Raw genomic sequence first — 21966 nt, 5'->3', positions numbered from 1 at the left:
ATTGTCAAGAATAAGGATTCATTCCAAAAGAAATGTTAATGCTATTTTCTTCTACAGAGAAGTGAAGGAAAAGTTACACAAATGACACCCAACCCTAAAGAAAGTATTATACAAAATTTTCTTCTATAAACAGATAAAGAAGTACAAACCTTTACAACTGAAGCAAAATTATCATCCAAGATAATGATATCCGAGCTTTCTTTTGCAACTTCAGTCCCTTGAATGCCCATAGAAAGGCCTATATCTGCCTAAAATACAAAAACGTAAAAATACAATCAACTATGCAAAGGAAGTATTAAATGAAAGGTGAGAAGTTAAGAATATAATTGTGTTGAACATATTACCAATAAATGAATAAATGAGAGAAAAAATAAATAAAAAGGATTTGACACCACCTAGAACCACCTCAGCTACATTTTCAGGAAAACTTATGCCATCCAGGCACATAACTTATCAAGTTTGTTGCCATGGAATACCCTTAGTCCCTTTGTCATTGTTAATGGATATGATAATGGGAGAACTGTACATATAGAAAGTTACATATTTGCACGATATTATGGCTACACAAGTATAAAACTTGTTTCGACACTTGCATATTGACATGTGTATGTGTTTTTAGGACAAGTCAATGGAAGTGTGCTTCATGACACCAACAATTCAATCTTTTAGATATTAATAAACTCAAAACTTCATATGATCTTAAAAATTAAAAAAAAAAAAAAAAAAAGTGATGACAAACCTCACGAAGTGCAGGAGCATCATTTGTACCATCACCAGTCACAGCTACAACTTCCCCTCCCTTGCGTAGGGCTTGAACAAGCAATAACTTGTCACTGGGAGATGACCTCCCCATCACCTATACATAATTACATCTAAATTATACACCTTTTCACGCTTAAATCAACCTGCTGGAATTGATGAGATTCGATCCTCCAACTTAACGGAGACTATTATGGAAAGTCAATATGGATTTTATATATTCCTATTTAGTGTACTATTTATAATGTTATGAAAAGTCAATATGTATATTTTATATATGCCTATTTAGTGTAGGACTTATCTATATACTATATAAATATGTGAAGGGGGGGGGGGGGGGATTGTTGTTTGTGGTAACATTGGGAATTCCCAAAATACCCTTCATTATTTTTATTATTTATAACTTTTTTTTATTATATAATTAATTTTAGAGTTTATATAAATTTAAAATTCTTAATTTTATTTGTATTTAAATTCTAATTAATTAATTTTTTATAATTCAAAATATTTATAATTAATTAATTAATTATATATATAGCCAAAAATATTCTTCATGATTTATATTATTAATAAAAATAGGAAGGTATCTTATTTTATATGAATAATTTTTTTAATAAATCCTAATAGATTTCTATCTCTATCTTATAATTATTTATGTAAAAATATTTTAATACAATAATAAATACTTTATTTACTTTTCAATAATAATAATTAATAATCATTCTAATAATAACATATCCGAATCATTCCATATCTGAATCATTCTAACAATAATAATAATTTAAAAATAAATTATTACTAAAAATAATTATTATCCACAGCTTTTTAGATTAAAATTTCATTATTTTCCTATAAAATTAAAGTAGTTATTTGCTTCTTATCTGTTTCAATATATAAAATTAATTTAAATGAAGGAGGAGAGAGGAACATTAGCTTTGCCAAAAATACCCTTCATGATTTATATTATTTAGAAAAATAGGAAGGTATTTTATTTTATATGAGTAACTTTTTTAATGAATCCTAATAGATTTCTATATCTATTTTATAATTTATGTAAAAATATTTTAATGTAATTATATTTGAATTTACATAAAAGAAAAAAAAAAAGAAATTGGTTTTTGCCAAGAAAACATATTAATTCTTTTCTTAATATTTTTGAAGTTTTCTTTTAATTTACTTTCTTATAAGTTCTTTAAAAAAATATTATATATAAAATAAATTTATATTTTATTATAGATAAATTTCTAAAATTCTTATTGTATTAATATACAAGTTATTTTTAGAGAAAACATTAATATATAAGTCTAATTAAAATTATATATATATATATATATATATATATATATATATATATATATATATGCTCAAACGAAAAGTATTGTAAATAAAAATTCAAATTCATTGATTTATAAATAATATTCAATTAATATGCAATATATAATAAAATTATATGAATTTAAAATTTTTAAATATATAATTACATATAAAGTATATAAAACAAATTATATATAAGAGAAAAAACAATTAAATAGATAAATATATATTATTTAAAAATTAATAATTAACATAATATATTAGGTTTGAGTTTAATTATAAAATTAATATAATTAATAAGATTATTAAAATTTATAATACTAATTTTTTTATTTTAAAATGGTACATTATTAAAAGTTTAAAAAAATTAATATGTTTACATAGAAAAAATATAATATATTTTAATTTTTTTAATACTATAATCCTATTATAACTTAGCAAATAGTGAATACATATAAAAAAAAATTAATAATCATACTTTGAATATAAAATTGTTATTTCAATTTAATAGATTCATATTTCCATATAAAGACAAATTGATTTTTTTAAAAGAGTTCAATTTTCATATGAATACTAACAATATTTTTTTATTTTATTAGCACCATTTTTTATTTTTTGTATAAAACAAATTTCATTGATATACTTTATTTTCATTAACTTAAATTTAAAAATAATAAACGCACATATAATATACGTGTAATGAAAAAAGAAAAATTATTATATTATAATAATAATAGTAATAATAATCAATATATTATAATAATATATATCATATAAAAATTTAATCAAAATTATATATAAAAAATATTAAATCACATTTATATACAATGAGTATAGAAAACGAGCAATACACGTTTAAAAAAAAAAATTAGTATTCCTAAATAAGTACAATTTATATTCCTAATTAAGTAGAGTAATTATAGGAGACTTGTATATAAATATATTATCTTCCATTCTATAAAAAACGAGAAGAAAATATAATAAAGATGTCGTCTTTATAGTTCTCTTCCCTCCATTTCTTTCTTTATTTTTTTCTTATTCTTCTAATTCTTAAATTCTTAACATGGTATCAGGCTTTCAATTCATTAGGGCTTCAGTACAGTTCACGGGGTACCATTCATAGCACTATTCATGGTACTGTTTATGGCACTATTCACGAGAACAGTTTTTAAGAGATTTTGGTCTAAAGGGTGTTTTTGGTCATTGCTTGTGGCTGCCCATAATTACACCACGACTGTTTTGATTTGTTTCAGTTTCTTCAGTGCGTGTTGATAAAATTCCAAGGTCATGTTTCAATTCTATGGGTGTTTGGGTTTGGACAGCCACTGTATCGTAGTCCCTGTGAGCTGTTGGATAAAGATTCACCTATTGTTTTGTCTTTTCCTCGCCGGTGTCACCTTTGGAGAGAGAAGTGCTACCCTTGCGTTGTTTTGGTGTTTCCTCACCATCATTGCCTTTGGAGAGGAAGTGCTACCCAGTGAGTTACTTTGTGTTTTGGTGCTTTGTGTTAGTGCCTTTGTGTAGATGTTTCTGAATCTAACTGTTGGTTGAGCTATATATGAGTTGCTGTGAGGGAGTTATTGGCTTTAATAAGAATCTCATCAAGGGAGAGTGTTAGAATTGATGAGATTCCATCCTCCAACTTAAGGAGGAGTGTTATAGAAAGTCAATTGGATTTTATATATTCTTATTTAGTGTGGCATTTATATTATTATGAAAAGTTGACATGTATATTTTATATATTTTTAGTTCGTATATTTTATATATTTCTATTTAGTGTTGGATTTATATTTCTAAATAGGTAGGATTTATATTCCTAATTAAGTAGAGTAATTATAAGAGTTTGTATATAAATATGTAATCTTCCATTCTATCAAAAAAGAGAATTTAGTCTTTGTGGTTCTCTTCCCTCCTTTTCTTTGTTTCTTTCTTATTCTTCTAATTCTTAAATTCTTAATACAAACCACACAACTTACATTTCCAAACGGTAATTGTTAGCTGAAAATACTTTATTTTAAGATCTTTCAATACCGTATATGGGCATAGAAATTTCAAGCTGTTTGACACATACCGTTATTTTCTTGGCAATTGACTCCCTTTCCTTTTCAGAATATTCACGGAACACCCTTCCTTCAATGATATTAAGCTCAGAAGCATCCTCATGTGAACCGAGAATCCCACACTCCAAAGCTATTGCTTTTGCTGTATGAATATTGTCTCCAGTGACCATTCGTACCTACAATTATCAACCACATGATCCCAATAAATCACTTACCAGATTTGTTAGTAGCAATGTATCATGGGGAAAAGAATTAATATACAACTACTGTCTTTCTCACAGACTTGACACTAGAATAGAAAATAAAAGACTAAAAAGGGCATTATAACTGATTAATCAACATAAGAAACTAGTCTAAAAATATCATCCCCGGATACCAAAGATGTAAAGAGCATTCCCACCAGGTAAAATCCAAAGCTGATTAAAAAAAAAAAAAAAGAACAAACTACCTTAACACCAGCTTCTGTGCATATTCTCACAGCATCTTCTACACCAGGGCGACAAGGATCCTACATATGAAATCTTATTAGCTGCAGCAATGCCACATGGAAAAATAAAATTTACAGGGAAAAGATGACTCAAGGTATCTTTACTTATTCAAAACATACATTTTGATTCAAAAAAAAAAATTTGATAGTGGAACAAAAAGTAGGATATTACTCTGCGTAAAGCCAAAGTGAAATAAAGATAGCATAGAATCACTACTGGTGCATGTCAAAATAATGACACTTCTCCAGCTAAGAACATTATCCAAAACACAAGAAGAAAAGTGTTTCAGAATGTAAACCTTAATGCCAACAATAGCAAGCAAAATAAGGTCATCTTCAGGTAAAACCCATTTGTCTAAGCTGTCTTCATCAGCAGGAACTTTGTCCAATTCATATGATCGGTATGCAATTGCAACACATCGTAAGCTACTTGCAGCCATGTCATCAATAGCAGCCTTGAAAAAATCCTGCAAAAAAAGAAAAAATTACAATAGGAAGTTTGGTAACACTGCAAAGAGATTCTAAGCTACTTTTCGAGTCTTCATGTGGTCAGATAGTTCTAACAATGACAGAATTATTTTGTCGCTTAGAGCATTGCTACTTGGTATCAACACCTCTCCTTTAAAGAGTAGGTTGAGACTTGAGAGTTCAAATCCCCCATCAAACAATTCAGAAAACAATGATGGTATATCATCAGAATACGATGGTCATTTCATGCAATTCACTATAAGTGAAACATCTAACTTCAAACTTAATGGAAAAGGTAAAATGCAAAATATAAGTGCCTCTTGTGCATTGCCCCAAGATTTATAAACAGAATCCAGGAATGATGATAACAGTTCTTCTGGATTAGTAACACCCAATCAGTGTACAGAAAGACCAATTGACATGAAACCCTAAGGGAATTCTATGTTGGAAATAAAAGGATGAGTTCTATAAGATGGCTTGTGGCAACAATTCCCACGTTAGTAGAGTACAAGAAAATAAAAGGGCATATAAGTTCAAGGCAAAACAAACCAATATGGCTTAGGCCATTTTGGTGATGGGGAGCTCAGTTTCAAGCCCAATTCAGCATTAAGGCCTGCCCGTTTGATGAGTTTGATGATCCACACTTCTGGGTCCACAATTTGCAACATGATATCAGGGCAGTGAGGCTCAACAGCTTTAGATTTGAGACCCAAACACATGGTAGGTTGAGTCTGAAGGAGTCAAACTTGTGAGTTGAGGTAGACACAGGTGGACCCATGAGCTAGTCAATGAGAGCTAGACCCTGAGGGCAAAGCCAAAAGGAGCCAAACCTAAGTAGATGGGCCTGTCTATACAATGAGAAGTAACAACCACACCTATGAGCTCAAGCCTGAACCTAATCACATTTGAGGAGTGTCGGAATATGGGTTGTGGGAAAAAGTCTCACATTACAAAAGCGTAAGAAAATTAAAGGGCATACAAGTGCAAGGCAAACCAAACCAATATGGCTTAGGCCACTTTGGTGATGGGAAGCTCAGTTTCAAGTAGTTCAGCATGGAGGCCTTTATTTGATGATCCACACTCCTGATCCCATAATTTCCAACAAAATAAAAAATGAATTATTTGTGCCTTGTCTTCTCATAAGTCAAACACACAAAATCCACATATATATATGCATGCAGATAACAAGAACTTGCATTGGCAACAATTGTAATTTGGATGGATTCATGTAAAAAAGAAAAACATCCTAGTTTCTGACATTTGCCTCATTTACAAGCCAGTCAAACTTTCTTACTTCACAACTATTTAGATTTAAGAACAAATTATTTTGCATATCACAGCACCATAAGAACACAATGCCCTATAATTTGTAAAAGATATTGTGCTTAAGAAAATGATACATGACATGAATTAGTTAGCAGATTATTTCAACCAAACTTAAAGAATTTAGATATTTAGTCAAAATGTCGAATGCAAATTCCAATGGGTTTCTCATAATTACTGCTTTCTCTGGAAACTTCTTTGAAATAGCATAATTATTTCAGCAAAAGAACTTCCCTATTGACCTTAGCTTCATCAATGGGTTGCAAGCAAAAGTTTGAGTCAATATATCCTGTACATGAGGCAAGAAGTATCTCAGCTGCTCCCTTCCAATGTATATGGACCTTAGAGTCAGTCTGCCACAAATTAATTAGTAAAATGCATCAGCGTAAGAAAATCTCTGAATTATCAACAATATTTAAAAAGCATTAAAACCAAGACGTTCTACACATTTTTTGACTTGTGCTTCACAGAAATTGTACTTCAAAGCCAGCAAGCAGATAATTTGGGGCTAAAAGAACATTTTTACAGCACCCAGTTGCCAAGTCATACAGAGAAATTGAGTTACTACAAAAATGAGAGATCCTAAACCAGAAGTATCCAAAAATTCTACAACATGCTTCCAGAAATATAATAGAAATGTCACACAGTATATAATTAACATAAACCAATTCTTGTCCTGTTATGATCACTAAGTGTTCCCAAAAGTTTTATGAAATTCAAGAATGGAATTCACTTCGAGTAACAGAGTTTCAGCCAATCTCATCTTTCATTGTTTGACATCCCAGTGCAAAAGGTTCCCATTATGACATCTGGGAGGGTCAGATGTTTGTAGCATTCCAAATGCTCTGCAGATAACAATAAACTAAAGGGCCTTCAGAGGTATATTGGAATTCTACCCAACACAAATCAAAAGAGGATAGAGTATGATCATGCTTCTTCTAGCAGCAACTTCAACTAATATAGAATTCCTAAAACAGGTACAGAATACAATAGCAAACCCTCATTATTCATGAGAAAAGGCCATTTTAGTATTTATGCATCATAAGTAGGCCTTATAGCTTCTCATTTTTCCCACCCATTTGGCCCTTGACCATATGATTTAAGAACTGTTACTAAGAAGAATCTAGACCAGATAACTGAATCACTAGAAGAATCATCATTTGATGACGATATTGATATTCTCACATCAACATCAAGAGAAGACTTCTTCTTGTTGCTTCTGTGTAGAACAGATGATAGACATCTGAAGATGCACTTGTAGCTGCCATATCTTACTCGACAGTGCTATAAAGATAAAAATTATAAAGTTGCAAATAATGAAGTGCCCCAAATGCAGTCTCTAAAATATTGAAGCATGCACAAGAACCATAACGGCCATCCTTTTAAGACTAATTTTTTTTATGTTCAAAAATTTGAGCAAAGGAAGCATAATGCCTTCTGGTTCTCTCCAAATCAGCTTTCATATTCTGAGTCATCTTCTGAAACCTCAAAAAAGGATACTCCTTGTACATCAATTCCCAAAGAAAGAAGAACCTCTTTCTGATTTTATCAACAGAAAAGAAAAGGCTAGGAAATCAAGGATTTTCTGTTTTGAGTAGAAATAAAGAGAAAACTGCCAAAAAAAAATTCCATTTCCATTATCTGAATTTAAATAAGTAAATGAATTGAAAGAAACAAAAAGAGTGACAATTATTTCATAAATTACATAAATAAAACCCAATTCAAAATATGGACTCCACATTTCAAGAAAAAAATTAAAAACTTGACAGCTACAAGAATAATTAGAAATCAAAAAGAAAAAAAATACTAAAAAAATTTCCTAGGTGATAGCTAACTAAATTTTATAGAGTCATAGGCAGTCGTTGATTAGTCAGAAAACAGAGTTGAAGTTACAATTGGAAAAAGTTGGATAGAATTGGAACTAAATTTAGCAATTGGGATAAAATTGTCAAAAATTAAAAAAATACAATTTTTTTTTTAGTCACTACAAGTAACTGCAATAAACTTAGGGATTTCATCATTGTAACTTACCTCATTTATTTATGGAATTTCATTTGTTCAAGGTTTTCTTCAAGTGCATATACATATAGAAAATGGTACTTAAGAAAGGATGATATCAGTAGCATAAAGATTTCACTGAATATTGGAAATTTTTAATGGGTAGCCTTTCCTTGTTCTTTTCCTTCCCTCTTCCCTAGTCTCTTTCTTCTACCTCCCACATCTTAGTCTCTTTCTTCTACCTCCCACGTCCCTCTTCCCTCCACTAACTTTATTTTCCCGTTTCTTCTACCTTATTGATTTTGCATTAGTAAGCATGATCATCTTACCTTTTAAAACATGTGCAGAAACAAATAGCGAAATAATATTTTGGTAACCCTTAATGCAAGAAACAAATAATGAGGTCTCCTTAATTAACATTCAATGTGTTAGTAGAAGACTTGGCCAGCTTCATTCCACTAAAAATAACTAAACCTCATTCTTCAAGATACAACTAAATTTTTCTATTAAACAGTTATATTTAAAGAGCGTTCTTAGCTTACAAGTTGGTCAAATCAACTCGTAAGCTCTAAAATAAGTTTACATGATTGTTTATAACATTTTTTAGGCTTATGAGTTCAACTTATAGGATTTGTTGTCCAATAGAGTTGAATAGCGAAAAATGATCCATTTTGCCAACCCCAACCACTTTGGGATTAAATCTTAGAAGTTGGATAATCTAAGCTTATAAGCTAAAAAAAAAATAAGCTAGGCAAACCAGCTTTTCATTTTGGTTCTTACAAGTACTATACCTATAAGCCAGTTTGACCAAGTATTTTACTGTATTACCCTCACTTAATTTTAAAATTTCACTACATATCTCATTTAATATCCTTAATAGTAATTTTAATAATAAATGTGCTTATAAGTTACTTTTTACCAAACATATTGCCTACATATCAACCACTTATAAATAGTTTAACCAAATATGTAATTGCTTAAAATTTTAAATGCTTATAAGTTGAAATTAACTTATAAGGTGCTTATAAACTAATTTTCATAAGTTAAGAATGTGTTTGGCTTGATTACATACTTTTAATTTTTGATTTAAAATGTATTTTTTTAAGTTAATTTAAAAATAAATAGTTACTTATTCGGTAAAACTACTAAAAATTGACTTTTAAATAGTTTAAGTGTTTGACTAAAAGGTGCTTAAAAGGAACTTAATTTGTCAAGATGACTATATCATTAAGTGTTATAGTTGTTAAAATAAGTATGGGTGAGCAGATTTCGGTTTAAACCGAAAAACCGAACCGAACCGAGTCAATTCGGTTCAATCGGCTTCATTTTAAATTTTAATCGGTTCGGTTCGATTTTATATTATAAATTTTCGGTTATTTCGATTCAGTTCGGTTTTGAAGAGAAAAAAATCAGTTAAACAGTTAAACTGAACTAAACCGAATAGTAATTTTATATATTCAAATCGAACCAAATCGAACCGAATCGATTTTTTAATTGATTTATTTTTATGAAAAATTTATGAATTGAATTTAATTTTATATATATAAATTGTTTAATTTCATTTATTAATGTTTATTAGGTTCAAACCAAAGTCAAAATTAGACCAATAACTTAAAAATCAAGTCTAAATTAAAAAATTAATCAAAAATCAAAACCGATAGGTTTGAATCGAACCAAACCAAAATAGAGCGGTTCGGTTCGATTCAGTTTCTAAAATATGTAATACGATTTTCATAGTTTAATTCGGTTTGGTTCGGGATAAATTTCAATAACTATCCCTGAACTTATATAGTTGTAACATTACAGTCCTTCAACTTTAAAATGTAACATAAAATCCCTTAAACTTTCAAATTTTGTACAGTAAAATCCCTCTGACTTTCAATTACTAATTTTTCAATTAGAAACTGACGTGAACAGCTCCCATATAACGCTTAATCAATATTTCTCTCTCATCTTTTATGCAAAGTGTAAAATTATTCTCTCTACACGTGAAAAGTTATTCTATCTACAAAGAGAAAAACTATTCAATTTACACATGGCCTGAGAAAGAAAAGAAAAATACTGACTAAGCTCCATGCTGGAATTGTCCAGGTCAGCGTCTAACTGAAAAATCGGTAATTGGTGGATTAGAGGGATTTTACTATGCAAAATTGAAAAGTTGATGGGATTTTATGTTACATTTTTAATTTGAGGGATTGTAATGTTACAACTAGATAAGTTCAGGAACAGTTGTCAAAATTTATCCTTTTCATTCGATTTGAACCGAATGCTCACCCCAAAAAATAAGGATATATTGATATTTTTAAAAATTATTAGTAAATATAATCTTCTATTTGGTAAAAGAGTAGTTTTAAAATAAGTAAATAAATTATAAATAAAGATATCTTACTTCTAACTTATATTAAGTAGTTTTTTTAATTTATAATCCAAAATAAACACTAATCTACTTACGACTTTCTACTTATAAATAGGCTTGACCAACTTATAAGCTAAACCAAAAGCCTTCTAAATGAACAAAATTGCATCTATTGTGTATAATTTCCATTGTATGACATCCCCAAAAAAGTACATGGAAGCAATTTACAGTTCCTTAACTATTTCTCTCACCATGCATAAAATAGCTGATTCAGACAATCAAAATTACAGCATGATGATTGTCAAACAAAGTTCCTAATTTCATGATGACCAATTGACCATTGCCAAATTAAAGGTTAGAATAGAAAGAATACCCTTTGTACAGCAACACCACCTCGCTTTTTCTCCGAGTTGAAAGGGAAAATTTGGAGAACTTTTGATTGTGATCTACATACATTAAACTCCATCCCCAACTGGAAAAAAAAAAAAAAAAAGGAAAAAAGAAATATTTACTAACTATAATGAACTTCACAAAGAAACACATTCTTAAATGTAGACACCATAATATGATAAAAGGGTGTGCCTTGACTGCCCAGGAAAGGATAGCCTTTTCAGTAGGGGATCCAGAAACCTCAACATCACCACCATCCTGTAGCCAATAAAAGAAATCAATATTTAGAAAGAAATTATTATTTAATGGAAAATACCACAATAATTATTTAACATCAAATTAACTCAGTAATGGAGGAAAATAAGAATATACTCAAGTCCAATACTGTATCCTCTTAATGGGAGTAAGGACATAAGGAGAAAAAAGAAAAAAAAATGATAATCAAGGAAAAGACAATTAAAATGTTCATTAGGAAACTTTAATACAGAACAAGAAGCCCTTTAATATCTAATCTAACAATCTTGCATTAGACAGTGATGCAAACAATAAGAACTAGAAAAAAAATAAGATTAACTCAAGAAACATAGAATTATGGTCCAAATTTAATGAAGTGTTACTCTACACCTTTTAGAGCTTTATTTATATGTCTACTCCAATAAATAAGCTGTTGGCATAATATTTTAAGTCTCAAATGTATTTTTATTATTCATTTTCTAAGAAATACTATTGTTTTCATTTTCCACGCAGAATAAGGAAAAATATAAAATATGCGTTTAGCTATCAATAATAGAAAATAGCTTTCTAATTTAAAAAATTTTAAAATTATTCATATCTTTCATAATTAAAAAATAAATCACTATAAAATATATTTAAAAATTTTTTTAATGTGTTATTCATTTGTTTGATAATAATACGATTATTTTTTATCATTGTAAATAAATATTTTCCTAAATAATAATTCAATTTCAGTTATCAAAACAGTATAGTCTAATTTGGTTATAGAAAAGTAATCGTTTTACATTTGGAGAGTAATAAAAAAAAAATATAAAGAAAAAAAAAACAACTTTTGTTATAAAACAAACAATGGAAAACTAATTAAAGATATTTTCAAAATTTTAGTTAAATTTTGAAAAAATGAAAAACTAATTTTCTAGTTCACCATTTGAAGAACTGGCACATATAAACACAAAACTCAGTTTTTCATTTTTGTTAGCAAACTTTTCCATAAAATTACTCTAGTTTTTCACAAGGCCCTTGGCTTTTTACATATGTTAAGCTTTTAGAAAGAAAAAGAATAGGGAGAAAAAGAAGAATAATGGATGAAAGAACATAAAGGCTACATTTTCATTAACTTTACTCTTGCACATTTACATAACACATAGTCCATATTTATAACGGGAAGCACAAGACATATTTCATAAATTAAGAAAGAATTCAAACCACCTTGAATTATGGGATTTGCTAATAATTAAGAACAAATCTCATCCCATAAACTAAGGAAGAATCTTATCCATTGAATTAAGGGAAATCTCAGCAATTCTAACACTCCCCTTATAAAATTTTTCTAAAATTATGGAATCAAGACTATTTTTTTTTTTTAATAAATAAGTAGCTACTATTGGAAGAGGAATGAAGTTTCAACAAGTTTCAAGTGGGACCATGTGGCTAGGTAGGATCGAGGCTTTAGGCTACTTTGTCGGAGAGGTTGTCAGCAAGAAAGAAACGATGCCCTAACACTCCCCCACACTGGCGCGTGGATTTTGGATACAAAACTTGTAGAGACGCATGGAGGCTCATGCCCTTGGCTCCAACCTTTGGGTTCCTCTAGATAAGGTCATCGACATAGTTATTAAAGGTTCGATGTGCACTGAGATGCCAAGGGTCCTAGAGCCTAAGAGCAAGGTGCGAGCCTGAGCAAGGTAAGGCGCAAATAAATATATATATATATATATATATATATATATATATATATATACACAAAAATAAATTATATAAGCACTATAAATTTAATTAATGTAATATATTATTTATTTTATTACTCATTTTTATTTTATCACCACTGCCATTATTGTCAATTAAATTACATGAGTAAAAAAATTGTCATTAAAATGCATTATATTAATGGTTCCTTAAGTACCAGTTCAGTATGATCGGACGAAGCATATAGAGATTGACAGACACTTTATAAAAGAAAAAGTTATCAATGGTTCCTTAAGTATCTCTTACGTAGGGTCGAAAGACCAGTTAGCTGATGTGTTTACAAAGGGATTAAGTTGTAAAGGGTTTCATACCCTAGTTTGCAAGTTGAGCATGCGTAACATACATGAACTAACTTGAGGGGAACTGTTAAAATCTCTTAATTAGTATAGATCCCTTAATTAGTGTAAATTAGCTATAAATTAGAATACAATTAGGAATCATTGTATTTATTGGCTATTATTAGTTTCCTATTTAGTCCTAACCTTTGTATATAAATTAGAATACTTGTAAATCATTTTTGTATGAAGAAATATAAAAGAAATTCTCCAAATTCTCTGTCTTCTACACAACCAAACCAAGCCATTTTGGTAATGGGAATCCTAGTTCAATTTGTAGTATGTTAGTTTGATATTCACACTCTTAGGCCCATAGTTCTCAACAATTCACATCACTTGTTTATATAATACATAAGCTTCCATATTTATAATGGAAGATACAAGGCAGTTTCAAAAAATACTCCGAAACTATTGACTTTTGGTGATTCCATTAATTAAGGAGATAACTCATCCCCTAAATTAAGGAGTAATCTTCTCCTTAAATTAAGGAAAATGTTATAAATTCTAACACTTCCCCTTCATAAGATTTTTCAGAAGTTATGGAATAAAACTTTTTTTTTAATTTTTGAATAAATAAATAGCTATTGCAAAGATATGGTTCCTATCTTCTTAAGAGTAAAGAGCAGGTGACCAGTTGGAAGGAGTCGCTGGTGTCATGCAACCTTGTTGGAGAGAACACCGGCCATAGGTGTCCTTGTGCTGGAGCATGTGGCAGGGTCCGAAATGGCTGTGGCAATGCTTTGGAGGTAAGGGCAATGACTCTGATGACCTAATTTGTAGGTCAGATTGGCTAGCAACTGCAGTATGGGTACTAAAGTCTACCTTCCTCTAGAAGAATTCCACCTAAAAATGATAAGTGTCATTTTTCTTTAGTGATAGGAAAAAATGTTTAGAGAAATAGAGAAGTCCTTTCTTAGGCTTTGAGAAGAAAAATAGAGCAGGGACTTCAAACCTTAACTCTGATGAAACAGAAGAAAGTAGGGCCTTCAACCTTTGATGGTCAAATCGTGAAGAAGGAGAAGAAGAGGATGAATAGCCTTTGTGTTCTTTCTTTCTCCCTCCCTCCCCGTCTTTCTTCTTGTTCTCTCTTTCTAAAACTTAACAAACGAATATGAACTTTTTAATTGTAAATAATATTCATATTGTTGCTTTTGATTTCTCATTATTAGAATTTTTAATTGTAAAATTTTATCAACTTGGCAATCACTTTCGATTTCTTATAGTAATGATAGCTTTCATATTATTGAAAATAAAGTTTTTAGGAGGCATGCTTTAGAAATTAATGATTTGGGGTATCTTGGATATTTGTGTTTCTTAAATTGACAAGGATTTGTAATTGCTTGGTGTCCATATAATCGTTCTTGAGTTTTGGCATTAAGTTACTGTTAACTAAATCAATAATAAATTGTACTTTCAACCAATTTAATTTTCTTGTACTTGTATTTTCATTTATCTTTGCCTGGTTCTATATCAAATTATTGCAATGACTATTGAAGCGTAACTTCAAATATAAGAACATAAGATGAAGAAGAATGACACTAACTCTATATATCTGCCTAATTTGTGGAGAGTACAACTCTTGATGTGTAATGGATAACTCATGTACGTTAAAGAATGGCTCTTAGGAGTGATGCATGCAGGAAGATGCAGAATGCAATTAAAATGGAGAACAAAATTTGAACTTTTAGTTTTGTTGTAGTACTTGTTGGCAACAAAGAGGAGGTAGCATTAACTCTTAGGAATAATCTAGTAAATATGAATGTAAATTACCATTAGTTATCTATGAGATCTAAAAAGATATTGAATGTAGCGCTTTGTTTAAATTATCAGTTGAGGAACTCAAGGTAGGCATTTAATTAGCAATTGGATTGAAGGTTGAGGCACACACCCATTATCCATGGATGCGATTGTTGAAACACATGAATAAGTAGTGCTCAAAGCAGACGTGCTTTATCTAACCTAATTGACTTATTAAAAAAATAGTATGCTTCCAAATAATTGAGTTGCATGGGATAGAAGACAAACTCCTATCTAAAAACTAAAATTGCTTAATTGATGGGCTTTACAAATGAAAGTCAACAATGTTCTTCTCAATCTCGGCTACGAGTATCTACTAAAATTGATGGATTTAAGGGGCCTAAAAAAGGGAAACACCAGAGACTAAGGAATGGAACATAAGATTTTTTTTTTTTCCTTTCTTTTTTTTAGAAATTAAATGTTAATAGTTTCAAAAAACAGCCGTTACGTAATGTAACAACCGTTATTTACAGATTTTAAAGGCTTTGTTACCTATATATCAGTTATACATTGGCAAAAAAAAAATGAAGGTGCAACAGACAATAACGACCGTTAATGTTATTTACCATTAAATAATGGCTATTTCTCACTTGGGATTCTTTTTTTTTTTTTTGCCGAAAGAGAGCAAACAAGTCATTTCAGTCTTTCGTTTCTACTTTTTGAGGGGTTTCTTCTTCTGTTTCTCACTTTCTCTCTAACTTTCCATTTAAAATTTTCTATCTCTTTATAATTCTTTTACTTTTTGAGTTAGTGAAGGTTAATATGAAGTGAATGAGAGAAATACACATCCATATTTTTCAAAGGGTAACTTCTCTTTCTTTTTTTTTTTCTTATTTGTTGAAGAAAATTATGTTTTATGTTAGATTGATAGATTTAATGTTTTTATTTGATATATTTATGCTAATTATTTAGTTGTGCATCTTACTTTTTTTACTTTTGTCTTTGAATATCTACTCATTTCATGAACATTGAAAATTTTTCAAAAACATCATGTAGTGATAGGTTGTGACCGTAATGTTACGATCATTATAGGCTTGTTTTTGTCACCCATAACCGCAATTTAAATTCATGCTACTATGAAAAAACTATCAATACATCAACAAACTTAAGATCTAGTTGCCTTAGTTTACAACAAGAATAAATTTATTAAAATATGTGAAATGTTTCAATAAATTGCCCAAAACAATCCTATAGTTAAATAGAAGGAAAGATCTCCTTTGATATTGTCATTAAAAGTTTATCAAATTGAATGGCTAAAATGAAAGAGACAAGGGGAAATAAGATCATTACCTTGGGCACAAAAACATTGCCGGTGCTGTTTTGTGCAACACCCTCACATAACAAAGAGTTAACTTCAAAGTGCAATTGTGAGGAGTCATTAGGTGGATTCATCTTGTTTCTCCCAACATAAGCTTCAACGACAGTCATCTGTAACATATAAAATTGCACCACTCAAACCAAAACACATAAAACTTTTCAAATAGTTGGTAAAACTAATGCAAACGGTATGAGAACTGTATTTATGATTGTCCATCATACATTCTATCTATTAGAATAGGAAGTTGAAGAAACTTGATCAATTAAAACATCCAGTTAGAATCTTTAAAACAAAAAAAGTAATTAACTAATTAAAACATATGATAAATATCCAAATAAATAAACAATATGTAAAATATGTGTTCTTCCCAATGCACTTTACTATGAACTTTAGTCAAACTAATCACATGGACTAAAGGAAAGGGCATAGAGATGCTTGAGTGAGTTAGATATGCCCCTACAAAAAGTTAAAGAAAGTTGCAATTAAGAATCAGCAAACATTTTAAAATTATCTGATATATTTATTAGCATGATATATTAACCAAACAAAAGATATGTTACTAAAAATTTTATAATCAGACAATACAAGTATCCAGAACTAAGTTTTTATTAAAAACAAAATACACCATGTAGTCAAGCATTATAACTTAGATGTAAAGACACAAATAAAAATATGAGCTGTCAACATGAATAGTGCATGTTTGCAAATATGTACACCACTTTAGTGAAAGAGAGTGCAGCAAGTACAAATCTTTTCCCATTTTCTACTTCATGGTAGGAAGGGGGTGTTGGCATAATATAACTAGTTATAAAATTTGTTAACAAACTATATTGTTATTACTTGAAAATTGCAATACTATTGAATTAAATATATTTTAACCAGAAAGAAAGCAATACATTATTAGTACTTTAGATTTCAAGCTTAGACCATGAAATATTAAATGTCATCACTTCTTTGAACAATCTACATTAAAACGAAGGCATTAGTTAACACATTTTATGGAGATTATTGATGATGACATAGATAACATAAATTTAAAATGAGTTGCTGATACCGCTCACCAAAATATGAACTCAAAATAGGACAGCAATAGATTTGCATCATTTTTAATTTAGATTTCAAGCTTAACTTTCTCTCGATAAAATAATGGTTTAATTTTCATTTTATCACAACTTTTCTTCTATGCAAATAAAGCATTGAAACATTAAATCATAGTTATTAAAGGCTCAAGGCACACTAAGGCGCCAAGAGGTCCTGAGCCTAAGCGCAAGGCGTAGGTGCGCACTAGAGCGAGGTGAGGCGCAAAAGTAAAAGAAATTTAAAAAATTCATAGAAGTCAAATAAATGTGATGATTTTCCTTTTTTTCATTGGCATATATCTTAAAATAGGTATAGATGTAACATTTTTTTTAAAAATGATAATAATAGAGTACTAGTGTTGAAAATGGAAATATGGGAGGTTTGCGATCTTGGGTCTGCTGGTTTGATGAAATTTTAATTACTAATTATCACCAGCGATACTAATTCCAATAACTTCCTAGTGTGTCAATATAGAATTCTTATAGATCAACAAATATTAATTTTAAGTGGTAGTACTTTTTGCCAATGAAAGTGCTCACTAAAAGTGAAAATAAATAAGGCAAACCTTTCTAGAACCTGTACCTTGAACAAAGCCATACGCTCAAGTGCATAAGAGACTAGGGTTTGCGCCTTGCGAGACTTGAGCCTAATACGCACCTTTAATAACTATGCATTAAATATCATCACCTAGGTTACCTAGTGCATACACATAATAAAAACATGAAAATTAAGGACCTGTTTACTTGTAGAAAAAGGTTTGTTGTTTTACATTTTTCATTTTCTAAAAAAACTTAAGTTTGCATTTACTATTTAAAATAAGGGGAAACATGAAAAAAGCATTTATCTATAAATAATAGAAAACAGTTTTCTAATTCAAAAATTTTTTTTAAAAATTATTCATATCTTTCATAATTAAAAAAATATATATATTATAAAATATAGTTAAAAATTTTACTATTAAAATTTTTTTCATATGCATTATTCAATTATTTTATAACAATATGATTAATTTTTATCATTGTATGTAAATAAATATTTCCCTAAATAATTATTCAATTTTAGTTATGAAAAAGTTATAATATAATTTAGGTTATCATTGTTATCCATTTTGAAAAACAATTAGAAAACAGAACTTTTGTCTTTTAGGAAAAAAATCTGTACTAAATAGAAAGTTTAACTAAACCTAAATACTTTGGAAAACCAATATAAAATAGGAATAAAAGTAATCCTAGATAGAATAAGAAAATATAATTAAATCCTAAATAGAGAGATTCCCTAAATTCATTCCCTTCAATTTCCACAGCTATTGGCAGTCTTTCCTTAAAGTCCTAAGTAAAACAAGACAACTGGAGATAAAAAGAAAAAAAAAAAAGAATTAGAAAACACAATTGCTTTTGCTGGGACAGAAAACCACACCTACACAAGTTGCCACAGAGTGAAACACGAATTTCTAACTCTAGTGTGACTGTGGAACACACCCTGGGTGTGTTTTGGACTGCTGGAAAACACCAAGGTTTATGTTCTTTGCTATTTGGAACTCTAGGCCCCGCATCATTAATAACAACATTATCTGAGATTTGTGTGACTCAGATCATTTTATTCTCCAATTATAGTTGTTTGCATTTTGGAACGCTAATTTTAAACTTTTAATTCGCTAGAAATGGAATGTTTTCTAATAGCATTGATCATCTCTATTGCCTTATAACAAAGGCAATAGTTAAAAGAGCATAAATTTTATGGTGAATTTTTTTGAAGATATCATAAATTTACATCATTTTTATTTTAGATTTCAGGCTTCGTCACACTTTTCCCGGCTTGAAGTTAAAAGGTTGATTTTCATTTTCTTCCCACAACTTCCCTTGTCCACTAATAAAGCTCTAAAACTCTAAATATCTCAAAACAGAACATACCTCAAGGCGATCATTGAAGAAGTAAAACTTTAACACAGCCAATCAATAGAAAAAGAAAATTCAAGGAGCAATCTATTAATTATAATTTATTTTTATCTTTCACTATAGAAAAGTTTTGGACAATTTACAAATTAGTTCTTGAGCTACGTCAGAAAGCACAGGTCAATCCCTGCTTTTTTAATTTGTAACAATTTAGTACCTAAGATTTGATACCGTTAACAGACTAGTCCCTACCTTCCAAATTGAACGTTAATTCCATTAACTTTTTTCTAATTTCATACAATTTAGTTTTGAAGTTTTGTTTTATTAACAAAATAGTCCTTACATAAGGAATTAAGTTGGATGGCAAGGACCTAATAATAAACAATATGTCTCACTATAATATAACATAATATTAACAAAAAATACGTTTGTTAATAACTATTTAAAAATTTACATATTTTTAAAAAACAACTATTTTTAATATTATTTGTTAACAACAAACAATATGTTTACCATAATATTAAAAAAAAAAAATAGCATGGTTTACAACAAAAAATATGTTTGTTAATAACTATTTTAAAAAATAATAACAAACATATGTTTTACCATAATATAAAAAATTTAAAATTTAGTAAAACATATTGTTTGTTAATAACTATTTTTTACTATTTGAAAAAGCATATTATTATCTAATTAACTATTTTTAGTACTTTATATTTAAATCATTATAATAATGAAAAATATTATATAAAATAATTATAATTATTTAAAATTTTTATTAAATATATAATTATTCAAATATAAAATAAATAATTACTTAAATATAAAATTCATATGAAAGAACTATTTTGTTAAAGAAAATTATTTCATAACTAAATTGTTTCAAATTGAAGAGAAGTTACTGGAGCAGCAGGGAGTAGTCTATTAAAGGAATCAAATCTCAGGAATTACATTATTAACAATTAAAAAGCAGGGACTAACCTGTGCTTTTTGACATATCTCAAGGACTAATTTTTAAATTACCCAAAAAATTTTATGTACGAATGACATTTTGACAGAATATCAGAAAATGGGAGTACTTTTTTGGTAAACCTGAGTATTCATGGACATATTATAACCTCAAGTAGCTAAGCAATATACATACAAACACATGTTAACATGGCCATTGCTACTTTTATGAGCATTCATACTTTCAGTCACAGTACCCACCTGATTCAAGGTCAACGTTCCAGTCTTATCACTGCAAATTGTTGTTGCCGAGCCCATAGTTTCACATGCTGAAAGCCTACGAACCTGCAGATCTATTGTCGTCAGACAAAAGTGTTATATAACTAGATTTTTAGAATGGAAGAAATTGTCACTGAAGAATTTTGAGGAGAACAGATAATGATACTTGCCAATGCTTTATCTGCCATCATCTTTCGCATTGAGTATGCCAAGCTGTAAGCAAATGAAATACAAAAAAAGATGAAAAGAGAACTGGAGAATAGGAAAACTACAAGGTCATATAGCCTCAATACCATGGTGGTATAACATAAAATGACCTATACTTACGTCAGCGTAACAGCCAAAGGAAGCCCCTCTGGCACAGCAACAACAACAATTGTAACCTGAATGGCTCAACCATTAGTCAAGAAACTACAAAACATAAACAAACAATATATCCAGGGATTGCACATACTGCAATGGTAACAATTTTAATCACTCCATCTATTGCATCACTGAACTTGGTCTTGCCTTTCACAAACTGGACTACTCCATCTGAGTTTCTTGTATTTCCAGTGAAGTACCTAAAATTTTGGATGAGATAAGACTTGATAAATTGTAACTCAAACAATTGAGCAAACCAGTAACTGTTGAAAGATTTCAAACTCACCGGCCCAAAAGGACAGCAAGAACAGATACAGCTACCGAAAGACCAACAATGCCTATAAAAGTTGCAACTCCATTCAAACGTACCTATATCAAGTCATTAAAAAAATTTGTTAAGGTAAATCACAAGAATTGCTACACAAACTATTAAGTAAGAAACTATAATGAAACCTGCAAAGGAGTCTCTTCACCAGTATCTTCTGAGATACTTGCCATCAACAATCCCCATTCAGTATTGATTCCAACACCAGTTACCTATAAATGGCTAAGAGATGAATCTTCAAGGTAGTAAACTAGAAACATAAAGTGCTAGATTCTTTTGAACATAAAATAAAAGCATGCTACAAGTCATTGCCTTGAACAGCATAAAGAGAAAGGAATATTTCTTTATATAATCAAACAAGGATCTTGATAATGATGTAAAGAATCACTTTACCAATTCAGAAGCAATGAAGTGCCATACAGTCTTAACAAAGACCTTGAATGTCCCAGCATACATGCTTCATCAGGTGCTTCTTTATTTTGACAAAATCTATC

At 29.5% G+C, this 21966-nt stretch overlaps 1 protein-coding gene across 5 annotated transcripts in view; it reads right to left on the bottom strand.

The window, feature by feature from the left end:
• The window catches only part of LOC110653746 (calcium-transporting ATPase 9, plasma membrane-type), a 39697-nt gene that overhangs the window by 7353 nt on the left and 10378 nt on the right, over positions 1-21966 (bottom strand). For all 5 annotated transcript variants that reach the window (XM_021809517.2, XM_058145676.1, XM_021809518.2 and 2 more), the window contains 15 exons: positions 21601-21684; positions 21434-21516; positions 21239-21347; positions 21112-21167; positions 20955-20997; positions 20767-20850; positions 16558-16695; positions 11348-11413; positions 11139-11237; positions 6654-6764; positions 4920-5087; positions 4582-4641; positions 4145-4309; positions 740-856; positions 150-248 (listed from right to left, as the gene is read on the bottom strand). In XM_021809517.2, coding sequence (XP_021665209.1) covers positions 150-248; positions 740-856; positions 4145-4309; positions 4582-4641; positions 4920-5087; positions 6654-6764; positions 11139-11237; positions 11348-11413; positions 16558-16695; positions 20767-20850; positions 20955-20997; positions 21112-21167; positions 21239-21347; positions 21434-21516; positions 21601-21684 — 1482 coding nt within the window. The remainder of the gene's footprint in view (positions 1-149; positions 249-739; positions 857-4144; positions 4310-4581; positions 4642-4919; positions 5088-6653; positions 6765-11138; positions 11238-11347; positions 11414-16557; positions 16696-20766; positions 20851-20954; positions 20998-21111; positions 21168-21238; positions 21348-21433; positions 21517-21600; positions 21685-21966) is intronic.

Source organism: Hevea brasiliensis, chromosome 4 (genome assembly GCF_030052815.1).
Source record: "Hevea brasiliensis isolate MT/VB/25A 57/8 chromosome 4, ASM3005281v1, whole genome shotgun sequence".
NCBI lineage: Eukaryota > Viridiplantae > Streptophyta > Magnoliopsida > Malpighiales > Euphorbiaceae > Hevea > Hevea brasiliensis.
This window is presented reverse-complemented; position numbering and strand designations above follow the sequence as displayed.